The sequence below is a fragment of the Xylaria bambusicola genome (assembly GCF_022495145.1).
Source record: "Xylaria bambusicola strain CBS 139988 unplaced genomic scaffold F5B22scaffold_13, whole genome shotgun sequence".
In the NCBI taxonomy this organism is placed as follows: Eukaryota; Fungi; Ascomycota; class Sordariomycetes; order Xylariales; family Xylariaceae; genus Xylaria; species Xylaria bambusicola.
Genome location: NW_025953566.1, coordinates 82 through 19,361, shown reverse-complemented (window position 1 = coordinate 19,361; position 19,280 = coordinate 82). Strand labels below are relative to the sequence as shown.

Genomic DNA, 19,280 nt, shown 5'->3' with positions numbered 1-19,280 from the left:
TAGTCGAGTGATTTATATACTACTCTCAGCCCTAACAAGCTTGCATTCGTGTTGGCTGTTCTAGAGCTGCTTTGCATCGGGTAAAGAAGCTTATTGCAACTACACATTCGATAACATGCCACCAACCTGCACGGAGCCTGTCAAATGGGAAGCCTTGGTATGTAGGGTGTCATTCGTTCCCGTTACTATCTCGGAGGCGTAAGCTTCGTATTGTCGCGCGCCGCTCGGCTCGGCTCCGCAGAATAGCTATTTTCGGATCTGGCCCGTCGCCACACGAGGAGGCACAGTTAGATATGTCCTAGGATCCATATGTCGAAAGACGCTACCACGAGATTTTGCGTATGATGTCGTGTGAAGTTGTCACGAAATGACTACTATGTATTGGAATTGGACTCTAGCTAGACTGGTGGATATGGATCTTCGTCTCGAGGTGTATATACGAAAGTGATGGTATGCAGCAGTTAAAAGAAAAAGAGTCCAAGTAGGTACCTATATAAAGAGCAGTCCATCCAAGCTGTGACGAATATTCATATCTAAAACACCATAGTCTAACTATTAAATACATCACCACAAGTTCAATCCCCCCCCCCCCCCCCGACCAAACAAAACAGCAAAAGCTAGAAAATGCAACTCAACACTTTCTTCACAGCGACTCTTCTGGGCCTAACCACAGCCCTCCCAACAAGCCGCACAACAGGTTCATCCAAAGGCTTCAGACTCCGCGTAAACGTAACAGACACCACGCGAGACCTCACCCCCTCAGTTCAAAACCTGTACCTCTCCTCGCTGCGCACCGGGGCAGGAACCGCCATCTCAACACTTACCGCGAGCACGCCAACACCCTCCTACCTGAACGGCACAGCCTACCACACGACTGTAGTCCAGGACATCCCCAACGTCTACCCCCTCAGCCTCGCCGTCGCCGGGCCCTCGGACTACGACATCTTCTACCCAGCCGAGCACCCCGTCGGCGCAGCCGTGAACGGCGGCACCGAGCTCTTCCTGCGTCCCGGCGAGCCCATTCTCTTCCCGCTTGACGAGGGCGGCGTCTACGCGGCTTGTGAGAGAGACGTCGTGCTGGGCGGTCAGAAGACGTCGGTCCTGGCGGCGAGGTACGTGTATGGGGATGAGAGTGTCCCTGCGGATTGCGCGCCCGTGGAGTTCGTCGTCGAGTGTGCTGTGTTGCCGGATTTGCCAGAGGGCTCAAGCTGGAATCATGATTTCGCTTTTGAGGTCCCCTGTGTGAGAGCATAGGTCATAGCACATAGGCGAGGGTCTTAGATGTGCGATCTGTGCATTGAGCTGGTGAATCGAGAAGAGGAACATGAAGATTGATATATATGTTCCATTCGAGGCAAGTCTGATTACCTTAGAGTTTACTGTCTTCTGCGGTATCTCCCAACTGTAATACTTTTGTTCAAACATGTTCATTTCAAGGAAACTACGACGATAGATGATTCCTTACCTTATAATTTGATAGCATGTCGCGTTAGAATATACAACCGAACCTTAGGTTACTCTACACTCTGTGCCAATACTGAGTAGGTCACAAAGACAATGGTTCATTTTTTTCTGCTACCTAGGAGCATGGGCGGGATAACGATCAAGTCCACCCCTTTGACCGTACAGGGCATTCCCCATCCTCAGCTGAAAACAAAGCCAACAAGAGAGTCACCCACGGAAGCAACAAATCTAATCGACTCATCAACTAATTTTGGTATCTTTCCCTCATTAGTACGTTCAAGTTGACCCGTACCCCAGGCTAAACTGAATTTTGGTTCGTATTGTATCTGCAAGTAAGCAGTTACCACTCCGCCACACTCGATTGAACGTAGTTGGCACTTGAGTCCCATTCGCCCCATTCACCCATCTTTTGTTCTTGTGAATTCAACTCTTCACTTGGTTGCGGCTGTTGTGGTGCCGCCTCAACCGGGGAGTGACCAGCATTTTGATTAGCTTCTTCAGGACGGGATGAGCCAAATTCCTACCACTGGCTCTCCTTGGCATCCGTGGCACCCCATTCGCCGGTGGGAGCAGCAGCAGCAGCAGTGTTACCAGCAACAGCACCAGCCCACTCATCGGTACCATCCCAGTTACCCTGAGCAGCAGAGAAGCCAGCAGGAGCAGCCTCCCAGTCACCACCAGTACCAGTGAAGGTACCAGCCTCGATGGCAGCAGGACCAACCTCCTCAGCGCTGGGAAGCTTCTCCTCCTCAACCTTCTCCTCGGCCTCGGCTTCAGGGTCACGGTCTATGATAATTGTTAGTTATAATTGTCACAGAGTAAGTAAAGAGGGTCAGAGTGTAACGTACAGAAGTAGAGATCGACCATGACGTCCCAAGGAACTTCACGGCTGGCGATGGTGCCACGGATACGGAGGACCTCACGGGCGAGCATCCACCAGACACAGCCGATGGCGTGGCGACCCTTGTTGTTGGTAGGAATGGCAACATCGACGTACTCGGTGGGTGAGTCAGTGTCGCAAAGGGCAATGACGGGGATGTTGACGTAGGAAGCCTCCTTGATGGCCTGGGCGTCGGTGCGGGGGTCGGTGACGACAATGAGACGGGGCTCCTTGAAAGATCGGGTGATGTAGTTGGTGAAAGAACCGGGGGTGAAACGACCGGCAATGGCAACAGCACCAGTGTGAGCAGCGAACTTGAGGACAGCACGCTGACCATAGGGACGAGCGGAGATAACGCAAATGTCGGCGGGGTTGTCGACAGCGGCGATGATACGAGCAGCGAGAACGATCTTCTCCCTATTATTCGCAGATTCGAGGTTAGACATATGTGCCAATTGCGCAAAGAATCGCGAGAGAATGGTGAATTACCAGGTCTTGCCAATGTTGATGACGTTGACACCATCAGCACGGGTCTTCCACAGGTAAGGCTCCATGTGAACCTGCAAGTTCTTGGAACCGAGGTGGCTCTGGGCAGCCAGGAGCGTCTCAATGTCCTGGGAGGTGGCCTGCATGCAGGCGGGGAGGTTCGCGGGCGCCATCTTGAGATATAGTTGCGCGTGAGGAAAGAGGGAATGAGGCGGTTTGCTTTGCGTTGAGCGCGAACTTCGTGATGTGCGAAGGAGGAAAAAGTTCGCGATGCCTGCACAAAATCCCAATAATTTTGGGGCTCGAATTCTGGTGGGCTAACTTGGCCTAGGGTAAGCGAAGTCACACATTAGTGGGTACCCCCCACTAATGCCTGTGTAGGTGGTGTAGGTGCAGATGAGTCTTATCCTAGATTAGCCCCTTTACCACAATCTCGAGGTATCTAGGTATCTATCCGGAATCGGAGTACCAATTTCCCGAAAGCGAACGCCACCATAGCCACTGGCCCAGGGATTCAGGCTGTCGTTACAGTGGAACCGAACTGGAAGTCTACTGTAAGCCAGCTGGTTGCTGCTGGCTCTTCCCGCCGCTGCCAAAAAAGTTGAGATACTGCATGAAAGAATAAGGTGGATGAGAAGCAGGTGGTGATCACCGATCTATATACACCATGCCACCCAAAGTACCCGGCGTGCAACGCCTAAACACCTTTTCAAGTGAGTCGCCAAGAGTTGAGACATTTTGCTCAAGCTAATTGTTGTACGATAGTATGTCTTCGTCCAGCGGTTAAACCGCCAACGCCCGCTTTCCTACCAATAACGCAGACCGCATCAATGTCGCAAAAGGAGAAGAGACGCCTGGCGAAGCAGGACCCTTACCGATGGGCCCAGATGCAGCAGCGCAAGAATGCGCACCTAGAACGTCGCCAGGAAATCGTAGAAGCCCGAAAACAGCAAAGGGGCGATCCCATCCGTGGTATCACGACACCTTTCATCGAGTCCTTTGACTCTGCCGGACAGGCGCCTCTTTCTAAGCCAGTCGTCGACGAGGATGGAAACTCTATACAAGAGGCGCATCCTCTCCCGACATCACCGCACGTCCTCAATAACCTAATACACAAAAGCGAGCTGGATGCGGCGATCGAGAATGCCTACGTTTTGACGAAACCTATGCATACGGAATATACTCTTGCAAATCCCGAAGCGTGGGAGGAGAGAATAAAGCAACACGAGGCCCAGCATACGAGGGCAGTTGAGGCGTTACGGCGTATCGTAGACTTGGAAAAGGGCTCTTCCAAGGATCGACGTCACGCGAATATTCGAAGATGTATTGAGACCTTTGGCCGGCATGAGACCGATCTAACTCTCCCACCCAAACCTCTTTCTCGGGGCCAGGAGAGAGAAGAGCGACCAGTTCGTGGAGGACCCGATACAGGTAGCAGCGAAGTTCAGATAGCAATCTTGACGGCTAAGATCCGAGCCCTGGCAAACCAATTGGAGCAGGGTAGAGGATATAAGGATAAGGTCGGAAAACGCGACCTAAGGCTTATGATTCACAAGCGTCAAAAACTCTTGGACTACATGGAAAGGAAGGAGAGAGGCAGCCCTCGGTGGCGTCATATGGTTGAGAAGCTTGGTCTGACTGAAGCGACTTACAAGGGCCAGATCACATTGTAGATACATAAACTGGGTGTATAATAGGGTGGTTTGAAGGAACATGTACCTGTAGTGCCATCTACTGTGTAATATACAATAACGCCAGGGCTGGAGACGGCCCACCACATGTCCACATCACTGTCTTCTAGGAGCATCATGTTCAGCGCCGCTGGGTCATGATGTCGTTTTTACTTTTCGCCTGCACACTTTCAATTCATCCATTTGGTATCCTCTCGCATTAGTACTACAGAAGTGAAGAAAAGAGCAGCAACATGGAAGAAATCAAATTTATAAGGCCGCCGGGATCCCATTAAAACACGCTGATGTAATTGCCGATCCTTTCTTTCTGGTTCTGTGCTATGCACTCGGCGATCCACGTGATATTACGGATTTCCTAGGGAAACAGTCAGCGCCAGGACGGTCAGATAGTAGAGAATACTCGACTCACCTGTTCTCTCAGCTTTACCCAAGCATATACAATGGCGTAGGTGAATTGCCTGGTAAAAGCATTCTTTGAAATCTCCATCTCCTTCTGGTAGAACATGTCTTCTAGGCTCCTTCCATTGCCACCAGAGCCGCCGGCCATGTTACCAGGTCCCGAAGGACCGCCACCCAAGCCTGCAGCATCGAAGAAGTTCTTGTAGTCGGATACACCGTCAACGGCTAGTCGCACGCCCTCGAAATCATCAGCCCGCGAAAGCATCAAGGTGCCTTCTGGGTATAGCCGGCCGAAGCTTGGGTATAGCTTTTTACGATCCGCCTTGCTAAGCTCGGTCCCAAACGAGTTGAGTGTGATGTTGATAGCCCGTCTATCTGCTTCAAATTCCAGAATTTCGCTCATAACTTCCGCAGTAGGAGTGCCAGCCATATCCGGGTGTGTGTTGACGAAGTTATGGAAATCTTCAAGATAGTTCTTGTATAAGGTGTTCCTCACAATCTCAATGTTCAGCTCATCTAGATCTTGATGGCTCAGGCTGCCTTTGAAGTAGGGGGCCAGTGGTGTCTCTATTAGAACACTGTTGTAAAGCTCCTCAATGTTGGTAGCAACACAGAGCACCGGCATCGTCTCGAACCAGCCTAAGGGATGACATCTCTCTAGTAGCTCGCGGGTGTCTCGCTCGTGTAGCGTGCCCGTGATGAGCAGCGCAACGTTGTCGATCATATAGCCATAGGTAAGGTAATCCAAGAACTGTGCCAGTGATCCCACGGCATTCGCACGAACATATCTGAACTCAGAGACTAATTTGTCGGTTGTTTTCGCAGCAAGACTGGAAGTGGATGGGTTCGGCGGTAGGGAGGCAAGGAAGTCGCCGTAAGCTGGGCCAAGCTGAAGTTTGAGGTCTGTCTGATGTCAGGAAAATACTTCACACGACTGAAGTCAATCAAGAGAGGCTAACCATCGATGGTCTCGCATTGCGTCAAATTGGAGTAGTTGGCACCTGTGAGAAGGCCATTCCGATAGCCTCGAACAATGCCCTCGATATAGCTGTCATGGTTCTGCGTATTAGCACAACTAAGATCACAGCACAGCAATGGTTAGGCTTACCCATTGTTCACATTAAAGAACAGCCCTTCCATCTTGGTAGATAGGAATGCGAACTTTCAGGGGAGTATTTGATGCAGATATCTTGATATTTGAATCTAGATTGGATGCCTGCTGCACCAACTCCAGCAGTTGATTTAGAGTTGAGGTATGATAGGTTGGTTAGCAGGCGTGATGGCAGTGGAGCTTGCTTGCGTTGGATTAAGCCTGGGGCCTTGAAGAGCACATGCCACACGCCGCCATCGCCCGCTACAACGTACCTGCTGTAGTACATTCCATAGGCTCCATAGGCTGTCCATAGGTATTAGGTATTCCAGAGGCGGGAGCCCACGCCTTGCCTATCGTAGACTAAGTTGGAGCGATAAAGACTAAATGGTCAATCAGATAGCATCAGCCACAGGGGTCCCACTCTTATCTAGCTTTACTAGCCGCAGCCGAACTTTGAAATTTTCTTTTCCTTAAGCAAAAAGTCGAGTGAAGCTTCCGTCCAAGCTTGTCTCCTGGTCGCAACTTCTTCAATTGACGATCCACCACTCTTTCCCCAACAGGAGACGCTGCGCAGGGACAAGCACGACCACTCACATCATCCTGCCGCCATGCCTCTCTTCGTTCTTGCCGAGACGCCTGCGGGGTGAGCTCTCCTGAAGCTCCTGGATCGCGATGCTGTGCTAACGCGGTGATAGCTACGGTCTCTTCAAGGCCAAGGACAAGAAGCTCTTGTCTCGCGATGATATCGCACAACAACTTTCCAGCGCCGAAGCCATCAATTCAATGTAAGTCGCGCCATTGCTGGTCACTTTAAACGCTTTTATGCCCCAATCGATATTGATAATCTGCTGTCTAGGCTGTCGCTTAAGAAGATGGTCAAGTTTGAGGACTCTGCCCAAGCGCTCGGCGAATATAGCTCCTTGACTGAAGGAAAAGTCACACCTTTGCTACAGCAGCTTCTTGATGATATCAAGGAAGAAAGAAAAGCGTCGCTTGCTGTAGCGGATCCTAAGCTGGGTGCGGCGATTAATGTTCTCCCCGAGCTCCAGATCTCCCCTGTCTCCGACTCCTCTACCAACGAGCTTTTCCGAGCTGTCAAGACATACCTCCCCGAGTTGTTCCCCGAGCTCGATCCCGACTACCTTGGCAACATGGCGTTGGCTCTTTCTCACTCCATCTCCCGTCACAAGCTCAAGTTTTCTCCTGACAAAGTCGATGTCATGATTGTGCAGGCTATCAAGCTTCTAGACGATTTGGACAAAGAATTAAACAACTACGCTATGAGAGTCAAGGAGTGGTACGGCTGGCATTTCCCCGAAATGGACCGAATCCTAAATGACAACCTGGCGTATGCTCGCGTGATTATGCAGATGGGTATGCGAGAGAATGCTGTTAACACAGACCTCTCTGAGATCCTCCCCGAGGATTTGGAGACTCGCATTAAGGCAGCGGCCGAGGTTTCTATGGGAACTGAAATTGGTGAAATTGACTTGGAGAATATCAAACTCCTTGCTGAACAAGTGATCAGCTTTACAGAATACCGACAGCAACTTTCTCAATACCTGTCATCACGTATGAAGGCTCTCGCTCCCAATACCACCGAGATCCTCGGCGAGCTTGTTGGTGCTCGTCTCATTGCTCACACCGGGTCCTTAATGAGGCTTGCTAAGAGCCCTGGTAGTACGATCCAGATCCTCGGTGCCGAGAAAGCCCTCTTCCGTGCACTCAAGACAAAACACGATACGCCCAAATATGGTCTGATATATCACTCATCGCTTGTTGGACAGGCTACAGGCAGAAACAAGGGCAAAATCGCTCGTATGCTTTCTGCTAAGGCTGCTTTATGTCTTCGTGTCGACGCACTCTCAGACCTCAGCAACGAAGGTGTTGATGGGGCCGATATCGCGATAGACGATGATGAACGAGCCGACATGGGTATTAGACTACGTGCCTATCTTGAGGACAGACTCCGTAGGTTGGAAGGCAAGCCTATTTTGTCCAAAGGCGCTCAAATTGCACCTAATGGTGCTGGTCCCTCTAAGTTTGAGATTAGACCCAAGCGAAACTATAATGCCGATGCCGATGCGCCTACCCCGCTTTCAAAGAGCACGCCCTCCAAACCTCTAATACAGGAAGTCGAAGACACGCCTATGGCGGACGATGATAGTGAAGAAGAGGATGACGAGGAAGAGGATGATTCAGATGCCGAGATGAATGGCACAGAAAATGGTAAAGTCACCACACCCTTTCCACCTCGATCTCCAACCATCTCTACCGCTTCAGACGATACCGAGTCTATCCCTTCGCCCCCCGGGGAACAGTGGCAGTCTTCCATTGTTGGTGCGACTCGGGAAGCCAAGAAAGCGCGAAAGAAAGAGAGGCATTTAAGAAACCTTGCATTAGCTGACACACGAGCAGCAAAGCGCAAGGCCAAGAAGGAAAAGGAGGCACGCAGAACAGCACGTGAGGAAAAACGGCAGGCCAAAAAGGAGCAAGAGAAGAGAAGAACTGCATCAGTGGCGGGCGAAGCACCGGCTCCAAACACTCCCGCTACGCCAGGCAAACTTACCGAAGCAGACTATGCTCGCTTAGCGGAAGAGGCTGGCATCTCAGTCAAGAAATTCAAGCGGAAGTTCGAGCGAGGCGACGTCAAGCTGGGCTCTGATGGTTCCCCACAGGTCATCAGCAAAAAGGATATCAAGAAGATGAAGAAGGAAGAAGCCAAGACCGCCGCCGCCGAAGTCGAAGCGTCGTCGAACAAGAAGCGAAAGCACGCTGATGATGATAATACCGAGAAGAAGAGTAAAAAGAAGTCCAAGAAGGAGAAGTCTTCTTAGACTTGATTAATGTTCTCGTTATGTACTATCATGCAAATTTTGTGTTTTTGATCACGTTGGGCGGCGTTCCGGATCGCATACCAAGGTTATCATATAGGAGTTGATCGGGCTTGTTACTAGTCAAAAGAATTTTCAATGCTAGGCCTAGCGATAGTTAGCTAAGTCGAACTTTTTGTGCAAAACACTGCTTCCCATGAACATTTACTGGTTTAGCCAATTGATTGACTCTTGATACTCACTCGTTAACCCACTCGGCCAACGTCCCAGAAACCAACCTGACTATAATCTCTGCACAAGCCAACAAGATAATTGGTTTAGCGGCGGCGGCGAGCTTGCACCACTACTAGTTCCAGCTTGATTTCGATGTTTAAGTTAATATTCTCGTTGGATCAGCTTCGGTATATTCATAAGCCTATTGGAGTGTAAATGATATCTGCCTTCTTAGGTGTGAATGTCCTTAAGCAGCGTAAATTACCCTTGTCCGCTTCACTACCGTGGCCCAAAGAATTAATTACTTTATTCCTATGTATGTTCAAGTTGTTATGGCGTTTCTGTATTTTTGTCGGGAATTTATTTTCCACCTCTTGCCATTGGAACGCTGTTCTTTGCTGTTATCTCTGATTTGTTATTGGGGAAGTTTGGGTTTAATTACCGCCCCTACGTCTCATTGCTGATGTGTTATCCATCATGGGATGGGTTACGGTATACTTATGCCTCTAAAAGCAACACATCCAAGCCTCGCTTGGATTTTTCAGATCATTGCTTCTTTGGACCCCGGAATGGTTAATATGTCTATACTTCTCCCAAGTGCCCTTCCATGACTTCCAGAGTCGGACGTCGCAACCGCAACTGCTACCTTTTCCTTCATCCGTACATTTAGATTTGTATGAGGCGTGACAGTCTCCTCGATTCTATTCAACGCTTTCTACAATCAGAACCTCCATCTTATCCATGATGCTACTGCGCAAAACCAATCGAAAGACGGCGGGGCATATGCGTTTGTGTCACGATTTCAGGTACAGGGGTGTGGATAAACGTACTGTTTAAGTAAACAATAAGCATTGTTCAAGCTACCTTTCTAAATTAAAGTATCAAGGCTTCTTGATTACAGACAACTTATGGCAATCTCTTGGTCTTCCGGTTGGCTAGATTTCTAGCCGCAGCATATTCAGGAATACGGGGATTCACATACCAGTTTTCATACGTGTAGTGGTTAATAACGGCTCATTAGAGTTCTATGCATGGTTGGCGGAGAGTGAATTTCTCCATACTGGTACGTCGTCCAAAGTCCGCCCGATTATTGATCCTTGATCTCGGCTAAATTGCTGATCTGCCCGGTTACATATCGGAGACCTGATTAGAGCGTCTGTATACTCGGAGGGTAGGATCCCGATATATTAGATTATCTCGGCGCTCATCCTCGGTGTGGTTTACATAAATTCACCCTGTTTCTTGTCTATAGACCTCGGAGAAGTTGAGACGTTGGGGTCATATTCGTGTGTATATATATATATATATATGCGCAAAAGTAGTTTACAACCTCTCCACTGGGCCATTGGCTCTCTGGCATCACGACGTAGTGTTCCTTTGCCACTCTGTTCCTGCTTGAACAATTTTTCTCCTAGTAGCAACCATGCTTAGACTCACGAACTATCTCGCGGCTATAGCATGCCTTGTTCTGGCGTCGCTCCACGTAGTGTACGCCGACAACTCGGCAGGCTGCGGCAAGAGCCCGACGCTCAAGAACCAAAGCTACAATATGCAGGTCAACGGCAAGCAACGCCAGTACTTCATAAAATTGCCCGATAACTACGACTCGAGCCACCCATACCGACTCGTCTTCACGTGGCACCCACTGGGCGGATCAGCCCAGGGGATTGTCAATGGTGCGAACCCCAGCAACGGCGGAATACTCCCCTACTACGGCTTGTCAGCCCTCGCCAACAACAGTGCCATCTTCGTTGTCCCCAATGGTCTCAACGCTGGATGGGGAAACCAAGGTGGCGAAGACATCACCTTCTTCGATCAGCTAGTCAAGACGGTTGAAGCTGACCTCTGTGTCAACACAAACCTCCGCTTCTCGACAGGCTTCAGCTACGGCGGCGCCATGTCCTACGCCCTTGCTTGTGGACGTCCTAATATGATCCGTGCCGTTGCCGTCCTATCGGGTGGGCTGTTGAGTGGATGTCAGGGTGGCACCGGTTCTGTCGCGTACTACGGCCAGCACGGCACTAGAGACTCCGTCCTCAACGTCAGCGGCGGCCGCCAGATGCGCGACAAGTTTGTTAGCAACAACGGCTGTCAAAAACTCAGTTCCGAGCCCCAGCCCAACGGTGGCACCTCAGTCATGACCAAGTATACCGGCTGCAAGGAGGGTTACCCAGTGACTTGGGTCATTCACGACGGGGATCATAACCCCAGCCAGGTTAACCAAGGCTCTAGCACACCGTTTGCGCCTCAGAACTCGTGGGATTTCTTCACCCAATTTAGCTAAAGATATTGGAGCTTAAGGTTTCGCTAATCTATCTCAAAAGCGTCGTGTGGGACACTTGAAACAACTATGTATATAGGCAAGCGAAATGTCGTATATATCTCTTACGAGAAAAGCAATCTATCTAAGAGTAGTTAACGTGGCCCATGAGACCCCATTGACTATCAAATCTTGAGTGGTGTCGGCACGCTGCACAGAATATTAGCTTAATGAACCTATATGGCATCTCAGTAGCAATAAGTGTTCACATTATAGGAAATCCTGTAGAAATAATCAATCTCCTAGACCCCTTTTCTATAGAATGGTATCTGGAATTTAGGCGGCCTGTGTGTATAGGGGGGAGATAGATTGTGTCTTGAGCGCCGTTAGGGCTTACTGATTTCATACCTACCTGGGATTTTCGTTGTAATTGGTACCAAGACAGCATACCTCTGCCGTGACGGAATGCGGCTACGGCTACGTCTGCTAGTCCATGTCGATCCGTCGCTATAGTAGCGGAAGCTGTAATTGTGTGACTTCATGAAGCAGGAAGACTTTCATGCTGTCTACGATGAGCTATCAGGGTGTTAGGATTAAGATTTCGGCGATCTGATCTTAAGCCAAGATTAGATCCTTTTGACTACGTAGCATACACGACTCATACAAAAGTTGAAGCCATTTTTCCATGTTTAACGACGCAAGTGTAACGCAGAGAGAGATGACTGCTACGAGCTCAACATCTCTCAATTTATAGATACATGGAGTGTATGTACTTATACCTGTAGTCCCAGCTCTGTTTATTGTGCTCTCTTGCTAACACTAGAAATGCGACATAAGTCAGATAGTGTCACAGTACAGTACTATATAGTGAGTGCAGAGACGTCAAGACTTCGACTTGATAACTCGTCGTTACCTTTTGGTGGCGTAGTGGCATAGTACTGCACTCCTTATGTCATTCCGTGACAGATAGAACTACCATGATCTCAGCATGGCCGTTCGGAGACAACTGCTGTGTACCATCCTATTCACTATTCATCCTCGCTAACCTCCTCAGTATTCTCCTAGATATCGTGCTCGCCTCCTCCTTCTAATCCACTCATACTCCAAGCTCTCACTGGATTGTGTTCTGTTAACCCCTGAATATACAGAGTTGCGTCGTTAGCGCACTGATCCGGCGGAGAGTGGAAGATGTATTCTCTAGTATTCGGGCTCATCAGTTGATACTCCTGCCCGTACGACTCTCCCAAGCCTCCGTTAATTAGTCCTTGATTCGATTTTTCGAAATCACCGACTCGTTGCGTAGACGTATTGCGCTCCCGGAGAAAATCAAGGACTTCGACCCACGAACCGCTCATCAAATATCCAAACCATTGTAAGTCGACATCTTGCCCAAGAGGCTCCACTATGGCTTTAAGCTCCCGGAAATGGAAGGACCCATGGAAAGACAATTGCTGCAGCTTTGGCCAGCTGTAAGAAGTGAGGATGGATGCCATGCTGAACCTTGGCTCGATGAGCTGAGCGGGTAAGAAATAGAAATCTAATTCAATTCTTTGGATGGACTCTGGATGTAGGTTACCGAGAAGGAAATGACCAAATTCGGTCCACATCTCTGGTACCTTGTAGAAAGGACCTCTGAGCCTTCTGTGTATAGCCGGACGGTATACAAAGCTTTTGAGTCCTGCGAGAGCGTGACGAAGCATTGTGGATTCAGGTGTTGTGGCCATACGTGAGGTCGGAAGCCAAGACATAGTCGGCGGCGTCACAAAATCAAGACTCTTTAAAGGGTGCCCGAGCTGTTGAACTGCAAGCAACAAGTCACCAAGAACGTGTAGTGGTAGATGCTCTGGCGGGTTCTCTATAAGCCACCACTCATATCCTTGCGAGATCAGATGATGAGGCAGAGAATCAGACTGGACTAGATCTTCAGGATAAATTATCCTCGGTTCCCGGCGGAAGTCTTTTACGACAATTCTGGTCGCAGAGGGCATCCTCATCATCGCAGTGGCGATAATCTGGGCGGAGGAGTCCGCAGTGTTCTTATACTCTCTGTAGAGCTGGCAATACTTCTTGTATTCCCGTGCGATAAGGAGATCATCTTCACAATTTGGATCAACCCCATGCCTGGCCACTTTCGCCCATGATATCGCGAGAGCATCGCCCATGTTTATTGCCCTTTTGTACAGCAAGGTGTGGTTGGTCACTTGTCTCAGGAAGCTTGGTGTGGTTGGTGTATGTCTCCAACAGAATAGTTCACAACTTAGAGCAAGTGCACCAGCAGCAGCAAAACCGCGAATGCTATAACCGGCGATCAAGAAATGAGAGGGAGACAAATATAGATCAATGGTCTCAATGCCCTTGGATATCAAAGGGTGGCGTGATATCTCGTCTAAACAGTCGAGCGACGAGCGTGTTAGGTTGACCTTGAGATTGCGGAGGAGGAGATGCGAGCTCAATTCGTTAAAGCGGCGGCAAGTTAGGCGGATTGCCTGGATCGTCTGAATTTCAAGACTACCAACATAGTTCCGGTCTCCTCTCGCAAGTTCGAAGATATATATTAGTAGCTCGTTTGCAAGGTAAATTGGTTCTGGTTTCGACTCAGTGAGGTTTTCCACCAGGGTTGGGGTCCACTCCATCTGCTCTTCTTGTCTTCCAGCTACAGAGTATTGATCGTGCGGGCTCTCGGGGATAGAAATCATCTCGTTAAACTTTTCTTGGGCAGCATACTTGGTCTCAGCACCCATGTCGGCCATCGTTGCTGAACAAGCTTCAGCTTTATTCGAGTATGGTCGTACTTTGTCAAAGCAACGGGGGAATTTTATTGACATGAGGAAATAGGATGGATTTGGGCTGTTGCGTTAAATAGAATTAAGCTGATGGTTTGTGTATGATGAGCTGGTCAGTGCGAGTTGCCCGGCAGATGCACTTCAATGTCTAATGGCTCAGTCGATCATTGGCCTGAGTAGTACTACTATTGTCTACTTGAGAACCTATGTATTGCGGTGAAGAACATGAATAGGGAATGAATATCAAGGTCAATGGTCTTCCAGCGTACAATACCACATTGGGTACAAGGTGCTCTGTAGGAGGGGGCCATTGTAAAGGTCCTTCCAAATTTCCATTGTGTCTATAGTTAATCAAGTCAATCCATATCACGGCGAGGTTTGTAACTACGTAAGCCTTTTCTGGAAGAGATTTGAGAACATCGCCGCTGCTGTATACTTGGGCATACTAACCAGGGCGAAGTGTCAAGTACCTGACACCTACTAGCTGCCGCTATTGACGTATGAGTGTCCATTGGTTCCAACTCGGAGATGATCTAGAAAGTTGCTCTGCCAGCTCGATATACGGATCCGAACCTGGGTGAAAAGTAGCCTCCTCCGAATTGAACATAGCCATGCAAAAATTATTCTAGTCTTTTTCGATATGAAGCTCGTGCGTGCTGAACTGCGGTATGTGCGCTCATCCTGCTAACATAGCTACTGGGTTGCTGTGACCCGACTAGTAAGACGACTGGCCCGTCTCAACGACTCCGGGCTGGGTCGGTAAGCGAGCGGCTGCCTGACGGTACTGTGCTGGTATCTCCCTTCACTCATATTCGAAGGTAGCTCATCTTATTGCCGATGCGCGCAGATAATAGATATCAAGCAATCCTCGTATCTTCGGCACCCTCAGCTTAGTCATAGCTCTGTTGAGTTGCTATATATATTTTTAAGTTGATGGGGCGACTTACTGTCTCTTCTCTGCCTTGAATTTGCGGGGAGAGCTCTTGGCAGTCTTGGCTATGCGATAGTCGTGGAGTTGTGAAGTATGGAGGCTGTGTTGCGGCGTACGCTGAGCTTCGCCACTGCCAACCCATACTATCCACCAGGTCGAGGCAAACGTTATATGGCCAATCACCTACTATCATGACCACCGATTTAATATTTACATCAATCTCCAAGCCCTCCTGGACGCAAAAATATGCTTCTCCTCGAAAATGGACCCCTTGACCATCGTCGGACTTGTTGGGAATATCGTGCAATTTGTTTCATTCGGCCATGAGATCCTCACATCTGTTCGGGAGCTCAGCAGCGGCGGGGGACTTCAGGAGGTGGAACAGCTCAAGCTGATCGTGCACGACGTGCAAAGAAACAATCGTGAAATTTCAGAGTTTCTTGATGACGAACACAATTTCAAAGACAATGTTCGTCGGGAGATGAGGCGACTGCGGGGTTCTAAGGTGGAGGGGATATTTGAGCGCGAACTGAAGCCCCTCCAAAACATCGCTGACGAATGCGGGAAAATTGCCAAAGAGCTTCTTGGGCATTTGAATCGCTTCGAGATGAAACATAATGGGTGGCAGCGGAAGCTTGAGGCTATCAAGGTCTCTGGTGAGGTCATGTGGAAGAGGAAGGAGATGCGCGAGTTGAAGACGAGGCTTCTCGAATTAGAAAACAGGCTCGCAAGCTGGTGGACAATGACGATGCTTAGGTAAGTTTGTGTTAAGATGCCGACTGGAAGTAGAAAAGAAAACTAACAGCGAAACCTCATGTGTAGGCGCCAAGGTGACAGTTTTAAGGCCGTGCTGGCGAGTATCAACAGTCTAGGTTACCGACTAGACAATTTTGACAACTTCGATGTTAATCGGTTGGACACTCTGAAATCCAACATCGACTTGTCTTTCGTATCGATTCAGGCCCAGGCAACCAAAGACAATGGCGAGTCTGATAGTACGACTCATCAATCCGACACCAAAGCAGACCCTATTGGGCAACGCCACGCCACCGATCTTAATGACACGATACAGTGTGTCCATGAATATATCGCCGAATGGCACAGGATGATTAGAGCGATTGAGGTCCTCAAGTCTCTGGCCTTCGATTCTATCCACAATCGACGGGATAACATCGAGCAGGCCCATCAAGAGACATGCCTATGGGTCTACGATCCCAATAGAACTAATTTTACAGAATGGCTCAAGTCGGCTTCTGGCGTCTACTGGATTAATGGATTAGTAAGCTATTCTCACCAGCTCGTCTCGATATCTACCGTATATTGTTTAGCACACCGACTAACATGCACTACAGGCAGGAAGTGGGAAGTCGACGTTAATGAAATATGTAACAACGGATAAGCAAACATATAGCGCGCTTGGAACATGGACTGGTGGTCGCAGATTGATTACTGCGAGTCATTATTTCTGGAATGCAGGAACAGAGATGCAGAAATCGCATAAGGGGCTGCTACAAACCCTCTTGTACCAAATCCTCGAGGCTGATCCCAGTCTTTGTGATGTTTTATGTGCAGACCATCACCTAGGAACACCATGGAAAATGGAAGAACTCACTACAGCATTCGAACGACTATCAACAATGTCAGAAGCCACAAACATGTTTTGCTTCTTCATCGACGGTTTGGACGAGTACCAGGGTCAGGAGGAGACGTTGATCCGAATTGTAAAGTCTCTTGCAGCGGCACCCAACGTCAAGATCTGCGCATCTAGTCGACCTTGGCCAGCGTTTTATGCGGAATGGAACACCAGTATCTATACTTTCAAGATGCAGGACTTCTCGAAAGCGGATATGACGAAATATGTGAAAGAATACCTCGAGGGTAGCGATAAATTCAAAGCAGCAGCTGCTCTCGATAGCAAATGTCTTGATTTAATCCCCAATATTTCGGATAGAGCGAATGGGGTCTGGCTATGGGTGTATCTGGTTGTACGAGATATCCTCAGGGACATCAGAGACGGAGAACCGTTCCAGCAGTGGCAGAACCGACTTGAATCATATCCACAGGAACTAGTTGCCTACTTCCGGAAGATGATGGAACGAATTGACCCCTTCCATCGTAAGCAGGGTGCTGAGATCTTTCTCCTGGCACTAGCGGCAATTGGTACCAAGATACCAATGATAGGCTTGTCAATGCTATACGATGAAGACACATCCTGGTGCGGAATTGATCATGATGGGCGTCTTTTGACTGGAGCCGATCTGGAGCAGATGTATATGGCCTGGCAACCTCGCCTTCAGAATCGTTGCAGGGATTTAATGCGGCTCAGCCGCGATCGAAACTACCGGAACCAATGCGAATACTATGAGATCGACTTCCTACACAGAACGGTTAAGGATTTTCTTCAAGAGCATTACATTGGCGAGCTCCGGGCCCTAGTATCGCCTGAATTTAGTGAACCGAACTATCTGGCTCGTCTGACATTTGCGGTTATCGAGCAAGTCCAGCTCAGTCGCTCGTCGCTCCCAGATGATGCCCTAGGCAATCTAATTAGCAGGCTGTTCTGCTATCTGCGCGAGGAGCAGAATGTCGAGGAGGAGCGACAGGCATCGCCCTCACATTTCAAACTCGTGGAGGCATACGACAGCATGATGGTTCGGCTTCTGGCGGCCAGCGGCATTACCAATCAAGGGAACCCCTATACGTCTTGGGCCCAGCTAGTGACCGGTATGGACATCGATTTCACGCACATGACGATTCAATTCCGGCTGCGGCGCTACTCGTTGCATCGGCTGCAGGCGCAGCGCCAGTGGTCGCGCAAGGAGGCAACGATGTACATGGAGTGCGCGCTCCAACCAGTGCTCACGCAGGTCATTATCTGGAAAAAGCCGCCGCTGGATCCGAAGCTCGTCGCGGGCCTCATCGAGCTCGGCATGGACCCCAACATGCACCTTTCCACAGGCCAGACAGCTTGGGCTTGTTTTCTGCATAAGTGCGTGAAATGGTGGCTTGGATGGTCGCCAGCTGAAAGGGCCGAAGCCCTCGATGCTATTCGGATCTTCCTTCGCCACGGCGCAAAGCCGAACGTGGTTGTTAGCGGGCGGCGATTCCATGATATACTTAGTGAGATGGTCGGTCGGGATGCGATGGCAGAATGGCAGGATCTTATCTCAGGGGGTCGAGCGGGATACGGGGGTTGGATTGGCAGGGCACTGGCGTTACCGTTCAGGGCTTTGGGCACCACTAATTAACTTACCTTGGGCAGTCTCGCCAGTGAACTGCTAACCAGAGAATCTACTGGCTCAAAGCTTGCATCTTTAAGAACGTGTTGACGCATTTCAAGATACCAGATACTTAGACAAACCGAATTGATTTAGTTAAGTGTTCAAGTTGGGAAGACCTATAGCCAATTAAATTGTGGTATGCATTAGGGTGGGCCACTACCACAAAGTGCGAAAATAAAAAATCAGGTCAAGTGCGGGGTAAAACCTATTTTCCAACTTTACCTAAGGGGTTTAAATATAATAAAGGATATAAAGTAAAGTTTTAAAAATATAAATAATTATTTTAAATACCTATTTTAAAAGCTATATAAATAATTTATAGCTTATATTAAGCATTATAATTATTTAAGTTATAGCTTTTAGCTATATAGGTTTATATTATAAGTCTATATTAAAGGTCTGTATTGAAGGTCTATATTGTAGGTTTATATTGCAGTCTGTATTACAGTCAGTACTGTAGGTCTGTATTGAAGGTCTGTATTGAAGGTCTGTATTGCAGTCAATACTGTAGGGCTGTATTGCAGTCTATATTGCAGTCTGTATTGTAGGTCTGTATTCCAGTTAGTACTGTAGGTCTGTATTCCAGTCAGTACTGTAGGTCTGTATTGCAGTCTGTATTGCAGTCTGTATTCCAGTCAGTACTGTAGGTCTGTACTGTAGGTCTGTACTGTAGGTCTGTACTGTAGGTCTGTACTGTAGGTCTGTATTGAAGGTCTGTATTGCAGTTAGTACTGTAGGTCTGTATTGCAGTCTGTATTCCAGTCTGTATTGCAGTCTGTATTGTAGGTCTGTATTCCAGTTAGTACTGTAGGTCTGTATTGTAGGTCTGTATTGCAGTTAGTACTGTAGGTCTGTATTGCAGTCTGTATTGCAGTTAGTACTGTAGGTCTGTATTGAAGGTCTGTATTGCAATTAGTACTGTAGGTTTCTATTACAATCTATGTTGCGACCAAGCTATATAGATT

At 48.7% G+C, this 19,280-nt stretch overlaps 8 protein-coding genes across 8 annotated transcripts; 5 read left to right on the top strand and 3 right to left on the bottom strand.

Annotated features, from left to right (window-relative positions):
- The first annotated feature begins 544 nt into the window (after positions 1 to 544).
- F5B22DRAFT_599843 (uncharacterized protein) lies at positions 545 to 1,525 on the top strand. The gene has a single exon (XM_047974488.1). The coding sequence runs from the start codon at positions 625 to 627 to the stop codon at positions 1,252 to 1,254; it is 630 nt and encodes a 209-aa protein (XP_047832247.1). The 5' UTR covers positions 545 to 624; the 3' UTR covers positions 1,255 to 1,525.
- Positions 1,526 to 3,125, bottom strand: F5B22DRAFT_599842 (ribosomal protein S2). Its single transcript, XM_047974487.1, has 3 exons — positions 2,834 to 3,125; positions 2,313 to 2,761; positions 1,526 to 2,250 (listed from the first exon to the last, which is right to left on the bottom strand). Exons 1-3 carry the CDS (start codon positions 3,001 to 3,003, stop codon positions 1,985 to 1,987), a joined length of 885 nt encoding a protein of 294 aa, XP_047832246.1. The 5' UTR covers positions 3,004 to 3,125; the 3' UTR covers positions 1,526 to 1,984.
- Positions 3,126 to 3,360: 235 nt separating this feature from the next.
- On the top strand, positions 3,361 to 4,703 carry F5B22DRAFT_73266 (uncharacterized protein). Its single transcript, XM_047980521.1, has 2 exons — positions 3,361 to 3,543; positions 3,596 to 4,703. Exons 1-2 carry the CDS (start codon positions 3,498 to 3,500, stop codon positions 4,501 to 4,503), a joined length of 954 nt encoding a protein of 317 aa, XP_047832245.1. The 5' UTR covers positions 3,361 to 3,497; the 3' UTR covers positions 4,504 to 4,703.
- On the bottom strand, positions 4,648 to 6,272 carry F5B22DRAFT_73257 (vacuolar ATP synthase subunit D). The gene is made up of 4 exons (XM_047980520.1): positions 6,029 to 6,272; positions 5,880 to 5,968; positions 4,931 to 5,823; positions 4,648 to 4,876 (listed from the first exon to the last, which is right to left on the bottom strand). The coding sequence occupies exons 1-4, from the start codon at positions 6,058 to 6,060 to the stop codon at positions 4,793 to 4,795; spliced, it is 1,098 nt and encodes a 365-aa protein (XP_047832244.1). The 5' UTR covers positions 6,061 to 6,272; the 3' UTR covers positions 4,648 to 4,792.
- Positions 6,273 to 6,494: 222 nt separating this feature from the next.
- F5B22DRAFT_599838 (Nop domain-containing protein) lies at positions 6,495 to 9,191 on the top strand. The gene is made up of 3 exons (XM_047974486.1): positions 6,495 to 6,656; positions 6,709 to 6,798; positions 6,870 to 9,191. The coding sequence occupies exons 1-3, from the start codon at positions 6,622 to 6,624 to the stop codon at positions 8,848 to 8,850; spliced, it is 2,106 nt and encodes a 701-aa protein (XP_047832243.1). The 5' UTR covers positions 6,495 to 6,621; the 3' UTR covers positions 8,851 to 9,191.
- A 1,112-nt stretch (positions 9,192 to 10,303) lies between these two features.
- F5B22DRAFT_73244 (alpha/beta-hydrolase) lies at positions 10,304 to 11,507 on the top strand. Its single transcript, XM_047980519.1, has one exon. The coding sequence runs from the start codon at positions 10,484 to 10,486 to the stop codon at positions 11,342 to 11,344; it is 861 nt and encodes a 286-aa protein (XP_047832242.1). The 5' UTR covers positions 10,304 to 10,483; the 3' UTR covers positions 11,345 to 11,507.
- Positions 11,508 to 12,381: 874 nt separating this feature from the next.
- Positions 12,382 to 14,070, bottom strand: F5B22DRAFT_644898 (uncharacterized protein; the record flags this gene model as incomplete). Its single annotated transcript, XM_047978507.1, has 1 exon — positions 12,382 to 14,070. The coding sequence occupies one exon, from the start codon at positions 14,068 to 14,070 to the stop codon at positions 12,382 to 12,384; it is 1,689 nt and encodes a 562-aa protein (XP_047832241.1).
- A 1,226-nt stretch (positions 14,071 to 15,296) lies between these two features.
- Positions 15,297 to 18,282, top strand: F5B22DRAFT_644897 (uncharacterized protein; the record flags this gene model as incomplete). The annotated part of the gene is made up of 3 exons (XM_047978506.1): positions 15,297 to 15,790; positions 15,857 to 16,313; positions 16,387 to 18,282. The coding sequence occupies 3 exons, from the start codon at positions 15,297 to 15,299 to the stop codon at positions 18,280 to 18,282; spliced, it is 2,847 nt and encodes a 948-aa protein (XP_047832240.1).
- Between the last annotated feature and the right edge of the window lie 998 nt (positions 18,283 to 19,280).